Source organism: Pan paniscus, chromosome X, assembly GCF_029289425.2.
Source record: "Pan paniscus chromosome X, NHGRI_mPanPan1-v2.0_pri, whole genome shotgun sequence".
NCBI classification, from domain to species: Eukaryota; Metazoa; Chordata; class Mammalia; order Primates; family Hominidae; genus Pan; species Pan paniscus.
This window is the reverse complement of record NC_073272.2, coordinates 48,764,417-48,778,468: the sequence shown is the minus strand read 5'-3', so window position 1 is coordinate 48,778,468 and position 14,052 is coordinate 48,764,417. Positions and strand designations below refer to the sequence as shown.

The following is a 14,052-nucleotide window of genomic DNA, read 5'->3' as shown; positions in this document are numbered from 1 at the left end:
TTTATGAAAATGAAAGCTTTTTATGCTCTTTACATAAATTTCAAAATATTCTCTACACAGGTCTTAGATGAGATGACTACTTACAAAGATAATTTTCCCCAAATTAATAGAGAAGTTCAGTGTAACATCGATCAAAATTCTTGTTGTTTTTGAGGGACTTTGATAACTTTTGATATATAATAAAGCCCCATAAATGATTAAACCAGCTTTGAAAAATAAGTGTAAAGGAGCTACTAAGATATTCTATAAAGCCATAATAATAAAAACAGTAAGGTGCTGGCACAAGAATGTGCAAATAGACCAATGGAACAAATCACATCACTCAAGACGGATCCATGTACATGAGGGAACCTGAAATCAGATGAGGTACCACAGATCAATAAAGAAAGAATGGACTATTTAGGAGGTGGTACTGGAAAAACTGCCTACTATATGGAAGAAAATAAAACCGGAGCCTACCGTATGCCATATTCAAGAGTGGAATCTAGATGGATTAAAGATATGAATGCAAAAGGTAAAAACTACATTAGGCTGGGCGCAGTGGCTCACACCTGTAATCCTAGCATTTTGGGAGGCCAAGGCGGGCGGATCACCAGGTCAGGAGATCGAGACCATCCTGGCTAACACAGTGAAACCCCATCTCTACTAAAAATACAAAAAATTAGCCAGGTGTGGTGGCAGGCACCTGTAGCACCAGCTACTTGGGAGGCTGAGGCAGGAGAATGGTGTGAACCCGGGAGGCGAAGTTTGCAGTGAGCCAAGATCGTGCCACTGCACTCCAGCATGGGTGACAGAGCGAGACTCATCTCAAAACAAACAAACAAACAAACAAAAAACACTATACATTAACAGATAAAGCAAAAAAGGTGACGTTGGGCTGGGCACGGTGGCTCACGCCTGTAATCCCAACAGTTTGGGAGGCCGAGGCGGGCGGATCACCTGAGGTCAGGAGTTCGAGACCAGCCTGACCAACATGGAGAAACCCCATCTCTACTAAAAATACAAAAAATTAGCTGGGCGTGGTGGCGCATGCCTGTAATCCCAGCTACTCGGGAGGCTGAGGCAGGAGAATTGCTTGAACCTGGGAGGTGGAGGTTGTGGTGAGCCGAGATCGCGCCATTGCACTCCAGCCTGGGCAACAAGAGCAAAACTCCGTCTCAAAAAAAAAAAAAAAAAAAAAATGATGCTAGCACATCAAAATTAACAACAGGCATCTACTCTTGGGGGAATTATTAAGTAAAACTCAGTAGACATGCCCCATGATGCCCTTGCCAGCAATTAGAAACAAAGTAGTAACATATACATGGCAATACAGACAGATGTTAAAAATACAGCACTGTGCCGGGTGTGGTGGCTCATGCCCATAATCCCAGCACTTTGGGAGGCCAAGATGGGAGGATCACCTGAGGTCGAGAGTTCGAGACCAGCCTGACCAGCATGGAGAAACCCCATCTCTACTAAAAATACAAAATTAGCCAGGCGTGGTGGCACATGCCTGAAATCCCAGCTATGTGGGAGGCTGAGGCAGGAGAATCGCTTGAAACCGGGAGGCAGAGGTTGTGGTCAGCCGAGACTGCGCCATTGCACTCCAGCCTGGGCAACAAGAGTGAAACTCTTTCTCAAAACAAAGAAACAAAACAAAACAAAACAAACAAACAAAAAAAACAGCACTGTTGGCCAGTTACAGCGGCTCATGCCTTTAATCCCAGCACTTTGGGAGGCCAAGGGAGGAGAATTGCCTGAGCCCAGGAGTTTGAGACCAGCCTGGGCAACATAGAGACACCCTGTCTCAAAACAAAAAACAAAAAACAAAAAAAACCTCCCACTCTGAGTAATACAAAGTTCAGGAAACAAAACGAAGACTGTGGCACCATGCCATGTGTGTCACTGAAAACACAGTCACTCAAAACAACACTTCATATTTTCATTTTCTATGAAAATGTATCTATATGATACATTTATGTATGTATTTATATGATACATGTATCTATATGATACATTTATATGAAAATGATCTATATGATAAATCTATGATACATTTTCTATGATATGTATCATAGAAGGATACATATCAAACACGACAGAGCAGCTGCCCACAGAGGTGGGAATTGGGAATAAAAATGAAAAAATAAACATGACAAGAGGAAGCCTTTTGCTGACCTATGACAGAAACCTACCTTGAACTGGAAAGTATGATGAACTCAAACCTCTGCACTTGAGGGCTTTTAAAAGTCAATGGTTTTACTTAATAAAGTTTGAACAAAGTATGTATGTCAGCTACTCAAATTCAGAAATGGCCACAGAGCACTTCTAGTGAATACCGTCCAAAATCAAATGTCTTTCAAAAAACATTTCTGATGAAAGCCAAGACTGAATAACACTAGGTGATGACCTTATCTCAAATTTGGGCTTACTTTTCAGAAAACAAAATATTACAATTCTACATTTTTAAAAGGAGTGGTGGTAGAAGAAACACTTCGTAAAACATTTTAAAAATTATTTTCTCTTTTTATAAAGCTATTGACTCTTGAGTCTTAATAGAGGCTTTCTGAGAGAGTTAGGTCTGCTTTTCTAGGCAATCTTCAAGTGTCATGGCTGGGTCACCTGCCTCGGAATCACCTGGATGGCGAGGGATCACTGAATTTTACTCAGGATTTCTGTATTTTACCCAGTGTTCCAGCTATTCCTTGTTCATAGCAGAGCTGAAGAAATAACTGTCTGAGAGTATCCATTCCCAGCAAGTATCATGCCAACTGTAGCCCATACTGTCCCTGGAGTCTTCCACTATCTGACCTGGCTTGTCCCCTAGTGGTCCCGGGCAAATCCTGACTCTGATGGTGCCATTCCCACCCATCCCTCATACCCCAGGCTATAGCCCCAACCTCAACCTCCCACCCGTTAACTGCATAGCGTCCCTGTGACACCCTGAGTACTGAGAAGGATGCAATCTCATGTCTCATTCATCACTGCACTATCAGAGCCTAGCACAGGTCCTGGCTCACAACAGGTGCCAAACACCTGTCTGCTGAAAAGAAACCCATCATCTGCTATGCTGTTTCCTCTACCCAGAAGCCCCATCCTAGCACCTTCTTGGATCAATTCTCACATAGACGCAAGCCTAGGCTGTCTGGGAAGCTGAGAACAGATAACTCACCGTCTTTCATACTCCATGTCCTGATAGGGCCTTCGGGGGCTGCTGGGGCCCCTCCTCAGCCGCTGGCTCCGTTTCACTTCCCAGCCACCCCTGCTGCTGCTACCATGATCTGCCAGCCTGGGTGATGCTTCCTGCAGGGACTCTGGGGAGAGTGGAGGGAAGAAAGGGGTCAAAACAGTTGGGACTGAGAGGGCCTCCTTGAGAAACTCTTATTGTCAAGGCTCTCCGCTGCCCCTTAGCCCAGGGACATTGTCTTTCAGCTCCCAGCACTCCTGTGCATCACAGTATGAAGGTAGCCCCTACTTGGCCTGCTCCTCCCTTTCCCCGCAAACATAAGGCTAGAGCCCACTGCCCTAGAAAACAGCAAGGACTTCAGCAGACAGGGGGCATCTTGCAGAGAGACCTGGCGGGGCCACCCACAGTGTGATCAGGGCTTTGCCACCTAAGACAGGTAGACAAATTCAAGCCTGGGGCTGCATCCCAGGGTCGGGGTAGGGGACTCTCAGGGCTGAAAGTCTTGCCTGAGATTCAGCACATCAGACAAGACTTCACAACAATGGGGGCCCCAGGCTCCTTCCACGGGCCCCAAGGGACCATCTCATCCTCCCAACAAGCTGCTGGCTGTCCCCTATAAGGCAGCAAAAGACCATGAAAGGCTCTTGGGGGTGTGTGTGAAGGGGCGAACTTGGCGACGAGACAGCTGCCACCTCCCTGGGCTCCTGGCCAACACAGCCTTGGCCCTCACACAGCAACTGGCTCAGCCCTGAGCCCTGTCTCTTATGTGCAGCCCGGTCCTAAGGTGGTTCCCTCCCCAGGGCTCAAGCCCGTTTTCCAGAGGCAAAAGGGGCCCTTTTGGAGGCTGTTCTGAACCACTGTGCTCTTCTATTGGGATGGAGCAGCAGCCACTTCATCCAACCCTCAGGGCTGTGGTGAGAACTCAGGGAGTCCTGAGAACCCTGTGACCCAGCCAGAGGTCAGGATGAATCCCAGATCTTCAGGCCCCATCCTCTGAATAAGAATCAGGTAAAGCCAGGCAATAATAGCACCTGCTCAACACTAGGTTGCTGCCACACCTTTGCTCTATGCGCGTGCACACACATACACAGACAAACACACTCCAATTTTCTCTTCCTCCTCAAGCCACAGGGAACCCGAGTTACCTGCTCCCAGGTGGGCAAGAGTTAGAATCACACAGAGGCACTGGCGTCTGAGAGCACAAAAACCTTCAAGAGACTCTGGCAAAGGGGCCAGAGTCACACAGTAACATCCACCACAGCCAAGGGCCAGTCACAGACACGAGCCCCAAATAACTACGGGCCCACATCACAGAAGGAACACACAGTAAGGACCACAATTACACAGTGGGTCCCCTTTCCATGGATGAGCGTCAGTGTCACAGATACAAACTCCCCAAAAGAAGGGGCAATGAGTCACACACACATTCCCTGCATGCCCCTTCCCACCCAATAAGTGGGTTAGGGTCAATCAAAAGACAGTCGTCCCCCAAGCCCCGCCCCATGGATAAGGATCAGAGTCACAGACCGCCCCCCCTCAAAGGGTAAAGACCAGAGTCACATCCCCCCTCCGATCCAGGAATAGAGACCAGAACCACAGAACATTTCCCCATGGACCGATAAACACCAGAGTAACACAGAGCAGCATCCCCTCTCCTATGCACAAACTCAAAGTCGCAGACAACCGCTTCCCCACTGATAAACTTCGATGTAGCCGACACAGTGATCCACAGTAGCCCACTCCCATCCGTCCCTCCCTTCCCCCAACCCGCATGCACCCATCCCATGTCCCAGTCGCGCACGCGCCTTTGCTCACACCAAAAAAAAAAAAAAAAAAAAAAAAAAAAAAACCCAAAAAAAAAAAAAAAAACCTTCCCGGGTTGAGACATTGCACGAACCCCTCCGTTCCGCGCATCTCCCCCGACCCAAAGTCCGCCCTCGCGCCTCCTCTACGTCCCCGCCCCGGGCCCCTTACCTCCGCCCCCACGACCAGCGTCGACGCTCACCTTCTCGGCCCGGGCTGTCAAGGGAGGGCTCCCAGACATCACCTCTGCCCGCCGCCACCTCCTCCAACTCTCCCAGCTCAGCCGGAGCCGGAGCGCGCAACAACCAAGTCCGAGACTGGAGGCAGATCGGGGGGAGGGGAGAAGCGCCAAGCGCGCTGCCCTCCCAGGGAAACTCACTGCCGCCTACTCCCAGCCGGCCACAGTCACCAGCTCAAAATGGCGACGACGAGAAGGGAGTCGGCGCTCCGACCACCATCCACCTACTAAGGAAGCGCGCTCTGGCCGGCCCCGGCGATTGGTCACCGCCCGCTAGGGGACAGCCCTGGCCTCCTCTGATTGGCAAGCGCTGGCCACCTCCCCACACCCCTTGCGAACGCTCCCCTAGTGGAGAAAAGGAGTAGCTATTGGCCAATTCGGCAGGGCCCGCTTTTTAGAAGCTTGATTTCCTTTGAAGATGAAAGACTAGCGGAAGCTCTGCCTCTTTCCCCAGTGGGCGAGGGAACTCGGGGCGATTGGCTGGGAACTGTATCCACCCAAATGTCACCGATTTCTTCCTATGCAGGAAATGAGCAGACCCATCAATAAGAAATTTCTCAGCCTGGCCGAAAATGGTTGGCCCCACGAAGCCACGACAACTGGAGGCAAAGAGGGTTGCTCAACGCCCCGCCTCATTGGAAAACCAAATCAGATCTGGGACCTATATAGCGTGGCGGAGGCGGGGCGATGATTGTCGCTCTCGCACCCACTGCAGCTGCGCACAGTCGCATTTCTTTCCCCGCCCTTGAGACCCTGCAGTACCATCTGTCATGGCGGCTGGGCTGTTTGGTTTGAGCGCTCGCCTTCTTTTGGCGGCAGCGGCGACGCGAGGGCTCCCGGCCGCCCGCGTCCGCTGGGAATCTAGCTTCTCCAGGACTGTGGTCGCCCCGTCCGCTGTGGCGGGAAAGCGGCCCCCAGAACCGACCACACAGTGGCAAGAGGACCCAGAACCCGAGGACGAAAACTTGTATGAGAAGGTGAGAGGCGGGGGGGGGTAGTGGGGACGGAACCCCGAAGGGGTCAGTCCGGGATCGGCAGATGGGGCGCTGTAGAGGACGTTCTTAGGCTGTAGAGGACGTTCTTAGGTAGTAGAGGACTGCGCGGCCGGCGAAAGCCTAGAAGACTTGGGAATTTTGCCTACCTTGTGTTCCTCCTTTGTCTCTCGGTATCTTCGTTCCAGGGCCAGAGGCAGGATTGGTTTTATTTTGCAGACAGAAATCACACCTCAAGTGGACAGCGCTCAAAACACGTTAGAAGCAGTATAGTACAACGATAATACTAAACACCGATATGGCACTTGCTCGTTGCCGTCTGCATTCTTTTTTTTTTTTATAGGGACGAGATCTCGCTATGTTGCCCAGGCTGGTCTCGAACTCCTGGCTCAAGCGATCCTCTCGCCTCGGCCTCCCAAGGTGCTGGGATTACAGGCATGAGCTACCGCTCCGGGGCCCCGTCTGTGTTCTAAACACTTGACATGCATTAGCTCATCTTATCCTCGAAACAAACCCCATTTCGAGGTGGGCTCTATTATTATACTCATCCTACAGATGAGGAAACTGAGGCACAGAGATGTTAAGTGGATTGCCCTAGCTCACATAACTGAATACATGGTGGAGGTGGAACTGGTATTTGAATTTAGGGCTACCAGGTCTGCTGTGCTGTATTAATAGCAGACGCTGTGAAATCAGGCAGCACTGACGGTTACCCACCCGTGTGATCTTGGTAGCATAAACCCTTGGTGCCTCAGTTTCTTTGTCTGTAAGATGGGAACAGTAATAGGACACCTTCTAAAAAATAGGACACCCCACCTGCCTCATGTAATTAAATGAGTAAAAATGGTCAGAACAGCAGCTGGCACTTCGTAAGTATGTACTCAGCACTAGAATGTGTTTATTATTGCCATGTTTCACCTCACTGAGATATTGTGAGGTGTTTCTATGTGAAAAGACTGGCACATAATAAGTACTTCATCAATACTAACCTCTGGTTAAGGGGCTTGGATATATAGGATGCTTGTTCATTCTGTAAATATGTATTGAGGGCCTGCTGTATGCCAGGCTCAGTTCAGGGCCCTGGGGATACAGCAGTGTGGAAATCAGACAAAGCCCATGCTCTCAGAGAGCTTACATGATAGTGGGGAAGACAGAAAATAAACAGTAAAATATTAGAAAACAATAATACAAAGTAGTATAATAGATAATATAACATGAGAACGTATGATATACAGAGAATGGGGAAAGTATGCTACTTAGGTAAACATAGACTAGAAAGAGACACAGAAGGAAGAGAGGATGTGAAGACAAAGTTAAGCAAGATAAGTGGATAGGGAATGACTTGGGTGTAGGGGGCTATTTCATTAGCTTGAGCTATAAGAAATTGCCAGTATTCAACCATTTGTGACCTATAAAAATAGCAGTTTCCTATGCTTCAACTTTGAAAGACAAGGTAACTAGGGAGTGCCTCCTGAAGGAAGTGGTGGTGAATCTAAAACCTTGAATGAGGAGACAGATCCAGCCATGACTAGAGCTGGAAGAAAGGCTTTCCAGGCAGAGAGAGCAGCAAGTGCAGTGGCCCTGCAGTGGGAAGGAGCTTGACATATCCCAAGAATGGAAACAGAGGAATTTAGTGAGAGGGGCACACGGAGACCAAGTTATGCAGGGCCAGAATAAGGCTTTGTGGAGCAGCAGGAAGCCCTCATTGACCTCTATTTCTCCACAGAACCCAGACTCCCATGGTTATGACAAGGACCCCGTTTTGGACGTCTGGAACATGCGACTTGTCTTCTTCTTTGGCGTCTCCATCATCCTGGTCCTTGGCAGCACCTTTGTGGCCTATCTGCCTGACTACAGGTGCACTGGGTGTCCAAGAGCGTGGGATGGGTAAGAGGCAGAGGCAGGGATGGAGGTTGAAGGGGATTCTGCCAGGAGTTTTGTTCCTGCACCATTGGGAATGGGGAGCTGAGATGAGGGATTGGTATCAGTTGAGGCTCCCTCACGTCTACCCCTGCTATTTGCACTACCAGGATGAAAGAGTGGTCCCGCCGCGAAGCTGAGAGGCTTGTGAAATACCGAGAGGCCAATGGCCTTCCCATCATGGAATCCAACTGCTTCGACCCCAGCAAGATCCAGCTGCCAGAGGATGAGTGACCAGTTGCTAAGTGGGGCTCAAGAAGCACCGCCTTCCCCACCCCCTGCCTGCCATTCTGACCTCTTCTCAGAGCACCTAATTAAAGGGGCTGAAAGTCTGACTCACTAGTGTTGATTGTGTTGTGAAGGGGATATGGGATGGGGGTGTCAAAAGCTTTAAAAGGGCTGCTGCAACCTTCCCTGGGTGTTCTGGCTATATATTGCTGTGTAGCAAACACCTAAAAACTTAGTGGCTTAAAACCACAATTCAGTCTTCTCTTTCATGGCCCTGTGGGTTGACTGGGCTCAGTAAGGTGGCTCTTCTAGGGGTCTCAGGTAGTTGTAGTTAGATGGTGGCTGGGACTGGAGTCATCTGAAGGCTCAACTGGGCTGGGTGTCTAAGATGGCTTCTTCACTCACATGTCTGGCACTTCAGTCCTCTTCCATATGGCCTCTCTCCAGCAGAACAGCCTTGACTTTTTTTTTTTTTTTTTTTTTTTTTGAGATGGAGCCTTGCTCTGTCACCCAGGCTAGAGTGCAGTGGCACAATCTCTGCTCACTGCAACCTCCACCTCCCGGGTTCAAGCGATTCTCCTGCCTCAGCCTCCAGAGTAGCTGGGACTACAGGTGCCCGCCACCATACCTGGCTAATTTTTGTATTTTTAGTAGAGACAGGGTTTCACCATGTTGGCCAGGATGGTCTCAATCTCCTGACCTCGTGATCTGCCCGCCTCGGCCTCCCAAAGTGCTGGGATTAGCGGTGTGAGCCACCGTACCCAGCCTTTTTTTTTTTTTTTTTTTTTTAAGAAGGAGTTTCACTCTTATCACCCAGGCTGGAATGCAGTGGCACCATCTCGGCTCACTGCAACCTCTGCCTCCGAGGTTCAAGCAATTCTCCTGCCTCAGCCTCCCGAGTAGCTGGGATTACAGGCGCCCGCCCCATGCCCAGCTAATTTTTCTATTTTTAGTAGAGATGGGGTTTCACCATGTTGGCCAGGCTGGTTTAGAACTCCTGACCGTAGGTCATCCACCTGCCTCGGTCTCCCAAAGTGCTGGGATTACAGGCATGAGCCACTGTGCCCAGCCTAACCTCAGCTTCTTAGATGACGGCTTGGGGCTCCTCTGGATGACAGCGTGGCACATGGGAAGAAATTGTTGGCAGGTATCTTTAGAGCCAGACCACCTCACTGGGACCCCTACATTTGAAGAGAAGCCAGGGAGACCAGGGATTAAGGTGGAGGGTGAGTGCAGGGCTTTCTGTTGCTAAGGGTGGGTGTTTTGTCTCCCCTCCCTGTCCTCTCTGCTTCTCTCTGGGCTTTAGGGTTTGCCCCTGTCCTGTGTGTTGGTGAGTCTGGATGCCTGTATTCCCCTCTGCCCCAAATCTGGATGACCTCTAACTCAAGATATGCATCTGTGTGTGTGTATGTGTGTGCACGTGTGTCTGTTTCTCTCCTCACCCCCTTTCCTCTCTTTGTCTTTCTGTGTCTCGAAATCAAGAAGTCTTTTCTCCCTTACTTTCTTCCTCTGTGGAAATAGGCTGTCTCCTTGCACCAGGGTTGCTGTCTCTCAGTCTGGCAGATGGAGTAGGGGACTTGTTCTGGCCCTGGCTGAGTTTGTTTCTTTCAAAAGCATCTCTGTTAAGTGTGGGCTTCCCTTCACCCTCTTGGCATCTCTTCCTTCCACAGCTCCCACATTCAAATCACCACCTCATATATTCATTGCTACCATCTCTGTGCTTGTCCCTGCCTGGGGCTTTGGAGGGTGTGGGAGCCTCCAGCCACTGGCTACAGGAAGAAAATCTGGCTTGCCAAATTCACCACTAGAGGCAATGCCCTACTTCTAGCTACTGGGTCTCAGGAGAACCCAAATCCACTTACATGTGGCTGAGGCGGGAGCCATATCTGCATGAGCCTTCCTGCAAGTGAGGAAGACCCTGAGGGCTTCCCCTGCCCCAGCGCTGCTTTGTGGGGCCAGTCTCCCAACTCGAGTGTACCCCAAAGCTGAGAGTACTCATGTATAAAGGGAGCACTCTCTACCCTCCCCCCTGCGGTTAGTGGGACTATGGAAGTGAAAGGGGCATGTTACCCCAGCCACCAAGTACCTGGGTATATTGGAGCAATAACCCCTATAATAAGCCTCAGCCTGGTGCCTAGAGAGCACATTCTCTCCACTCACCACCCACCAGGATGTAAATTCCAGAAGGGCAGGTATTCACATATGTTCTGTTCACTTAGAGCAGTGACTGGCATGGTATGTGCTTGATAAACATTTGGTATTGATACCTCCTGTGTAGGTGACATCCCATACCCATCCTTGCCTTCTGGCTTACCCCCCTGAGGATGAACACTTCTCATTCCCTTCTGCTCTGCCTCATCAAGCTCCAGGGCTCTCCAGAAGCCTCCATTCTGGTCAAACAGAAGGCTGCACTTAGACTTAATCCTAAAATCCGAGCCCTGGCCCCATTCTGACAATACTACCTTCCCCTCCCTCATCATGGCCCAGCCACACTGACTGACTCTTTATAAATCATTGAATTAAAATACACATGCAGAAAAGCTCACAAAGCTCATTTACTTTTTATACATTGGGCACACCCATATAACCAGCACTCAGGTCAAGAAACATACTTTGAGAGGCAGAGGCAGACTGGTGTCTCGAGCTTGGGAGTTTGAGACTAGCCTGGGCAACATGGTGAAACCTCGTCTCTACAAAAAATACAAAAATTAGCGAGGCATGATGGTCCCAGCTACTAAGGGTGCTGAGGTGGGAGGATCGCTTGAGCCTAGGAGGCAGAGGTTGCAGTGAGCCGAGATCGCACCGTGCCACTACACTCCAGCCTGGGCCACAGAGTGAGACCCTGTCTCAAAAACAAAAAGACAAGCAAAAATCACAACATGGCAAACCCCAGAAGCTCCCTTCAGGTCTTCCCTCTTCCCCACCAAAGGTAGCCACTCTCCTGACTTCTAACAATGTTAGGTTACTTTGGTCTGGTTTTGTGTCCAGTTTCTTTCATTCTGTACAACGTTTGTGAGACTGATCAACATCGTCACATACATGAGTAGTTTGTTCATCCTCATTGCTGTATTCCATTTCATTGTATGAACAGACCAGACTTTAGCCATTCTTACGTTGCTGAGCATTTGAGTTGTTTTATATTTGGGGCTATTAAGAATTTTTTTTTCTTTTGAGACAGAGTCTTGCTCTGTCGCTCAGGCTGGAGTGCAGTGGTGCGATCTTGGCTCACTGCAACCTCCACCTCCCTGGGTTGGAGTGATTCTCATGCCTCAGCCTCCCGAGTAGCTGGGGTTATAGGCGTGAGCCACCAGGCCCAGCTAATTTTTGTATTTTTAGTAGAGACAGGGTTTCACCAGGTTGGCCAGGCTGATCTCGAACCCCTGATCTTAAGTGATCCACCTACCTTGGCCTCCCAAAGTGCTGGGATTACAAGCATGAGCCACTGTGCCTGTGGCTAAGAATAATTCTGTGAACATTCTTGTACACATCTTTTGATAGACATATGTACTCATTTCTTGGGTATATAACCTAGGAATGGAATTGCTAAGTCATTGCGTAGACATGTGACCAATCAGCTTCAGTAAATCATGCCAATTTTCCAATCTACACTTTCCCAGAGTTGACTCCCCATCATTCGGCATTTCCCATCTTTTTCACTGCAGCCATTCTGGCGGATGACTAACCTTTTTTTTTTTCTTTTCTTGAGACAGGGTCTCACTCTGTTGCCCAGGCTGGAATGCAGTGGCACGATCTCGGCTCTCTGCAACCTCCTTCTCCCAGGTTCAAACGATTCTCCTGCCTCAGCCTCCTGAGTAGCTGGAACTACAGGCACCCACCACCACGCCCGGCTAATTTTGTTTGTATTTTTTTTTAGTAGAGACAGGGTTTCACCATGTTGGCCACGCTGGGGATGACTGACCTTTTAAGGACCACATTGGGATGAAGAGGGAGGGAGTGCCTACTGAGTGCCAAGCCCCAACAGTGTGCCAGGCACTGGCGGATATCAGGGTCCCTGCCCTTAGGAATTTCCCAGGATGAGGGCAGAGGCTGGTGTGAGTGATCAGAGACCTTAATACAATGTTTTCACCCTACTGTTCGACCCCAGGGACCTTTGAACTTTCATATTTTGGACGCAACTTTGTTCTGCCAACATAATAGATACTGGCCTCCTTTATCCTTCAATCTAATAGGACATTACCCAGAAAATAAAAATAGAACATCTTACCAGATTAACAGTGACTATTACCAATAAACATAAGCACCACAGAATAAACTGACAGCAGCCAAAACTGTGAACCTGAAACTGTGTTGAGGGAAAATTGATGGAAGTTTTTGATGTTCTCAACAAAATGTGGACCTGCAAATTTTGATCCTGAAATATTAGACTCAATGGAAACTGTCCACAAATAAAGCTCAGAATGACAGGAGGTATTCATTCAACAAATATTTATTGAAGTGCCTACAGGGTCCTAGGCACTGTTCCTGTTGTTTTTTTTTTATTTTTGTTTTGAGATAGGGTCTTGCTCTGTTGGTCAGGCTGGAGTGCAGTGGTGTGACTATGGCTCACTGCAGCCTGGACCCTGGACTGAAGCGATCCTCCTGCCCAGGCACTGTTACAGGCAAAGGGGATACAGCAGGGAACAAAAGATTTAAAAATGCCCGCCCTCATGGAGCCTGTATTCCAGCTGGGAGAGACAGAAAATAAACAGCACAATTTGTGTATTATATGTATGTAGGGAAGTGATAAGTATGGATTAAGTTAAAAATAAATCCAGAGGCTGGGTGTGGTGGCTCACGCCTGTAATCCCAGCACTTTGGGAGGCTGAGGTGGGCAGATCACTTGAGACCAGGAGCCTGAGGCCAGCCTGGGCAACTGGGCTGGGCATGGTGTCACACACCTGTAATTCCAGCTACTCGGAAGGCTGAGGTGGAGAATTGCTGGAGCCCGGGAGGCAAAGGTTGCAGTGAGCTGAGATCGGGCCACTGCACTCCAGCCTGGGTGACCGAGCAAGACCCTATCCCAAAAATAAATAAATAAGTAAATCTGGTAAGGGGGGTGTCAGGGAGTTGGGGGGAGAGGAGAACCTGAATTTAAATAGGATAGTCAGCAAAGGTGATTACTTGAAGGAAAAAAATGTGAAGGAAGCCAGAGATGAACTACACAGATGCAAGAGCATTTCTGGCAGAAGGAACAATCAGTACCAAGTTCCAGAAGCAAGAATGTATGTGCCTGAGATGGTCAAGGAGCAGCCTGAGGCCAAGGAGCTATCTGAGGGAAGCTGTTACTGCTTGAATTTGACACAGATAAGAGAATCAATGTATGGATTGAATCATCGTTGCAAAAATTAACCAGAAAATGATCACGATGAAAATAACTTCAGAGAAACGAGACAGCCAAAATTGGTTTTGGGTTAACTGCACCACTGTATGGCATTGATCAAGGAATTAAATTGGCTCAGGAGAATTCACTCCGGTTCAAAGTTGCTCAGTAAAAATTCACCTGAGTTGAGTTGGTCTAATTCCAATTTTTTTTTTTAATTTTTTTTTTTTTTTGAGACAGAGTCTTGCTCTGTCACCAGGCTGGAGTGCAGTGGTGGCGCGATCTTGGCTCACCGCAATCTCTGTCTCCCGGGTTCAAGTGATTCTCCTGCCTCAGCCTCCCGAGTAGCTGGGACTACAGGTGCGTGCCACTACACCCAGCT

General features: G+C 49.0%; 2 protein-coding genes across 6 annotated transcripts in view; one reads left to right on the top strand and one right to left on the bottom strand.

Annotated features, from left to right (window-relative positions):
• Window positions 1-5,308, bottom strand: part of RBM10 (RNA binding motif protein 10) — a 41,122-nt gene extending 35,814 nt beyond the window's left edge. For 2 of the 4 annotated variants that reach the window (XM_008961946.3, XM_008961947.3), the window contains exons 1-2: window positions 5,175-5,308; window positions 3,155-3,296 (exon numbers count right to left, since the gene is read on the bottom strand). In XM_008961946.3, the coding sequence (XP_008960194.1) occupies window positions 3,155-3,171 (17 nt within the window). In that variant the 5' untranslated portion in view covers window positions 3,172-3,296; window positions 5,175-5,308. Of the gene's footprint in view, window positions 1-3,154; window positions 3,297-5,143 lie in introns of all 4 variants that reach the window. The other 2 variants (XM_003809667.5, XM_008961945.3) reach the window with 1 other exon arrangement.
• A 505-nt stretch (window positions 5,309-5,813) lies between these two features.
• Window positions 5,814-8,457, top strand: NDUFB11 (NADH:ubiquinone oxidoreductase subunit B11). Of its 2 annotated transcripts, none has more exons than XM_003809671.5 (3): window positions 5,814-6,187; window positions 7,929-8,059; window positions 8,233-8,457. In XM_003809671.5, exons 1-3 carry the CDS (start codon window positions 5,981-5,983, stop codon window positions 8,354-8,356), a joined length of 462 nt encoding a protein of 153 aa, XP_003809719.1. In that variant the 5' UTR covers window positions 5,814-5,980; the 3' UTR covers window positions 8,357-8,457. The 2 variants fall into 2 exon arrangements, with proteins under 2 accessions (XP_003809719.1, XP_003809720.1); XM_003809672.6 differs by having other exon boundaries at window positions 7,929-8,089.
• Window positions 8,458-14,052: the final 5,595 nt, after the last annotated feature.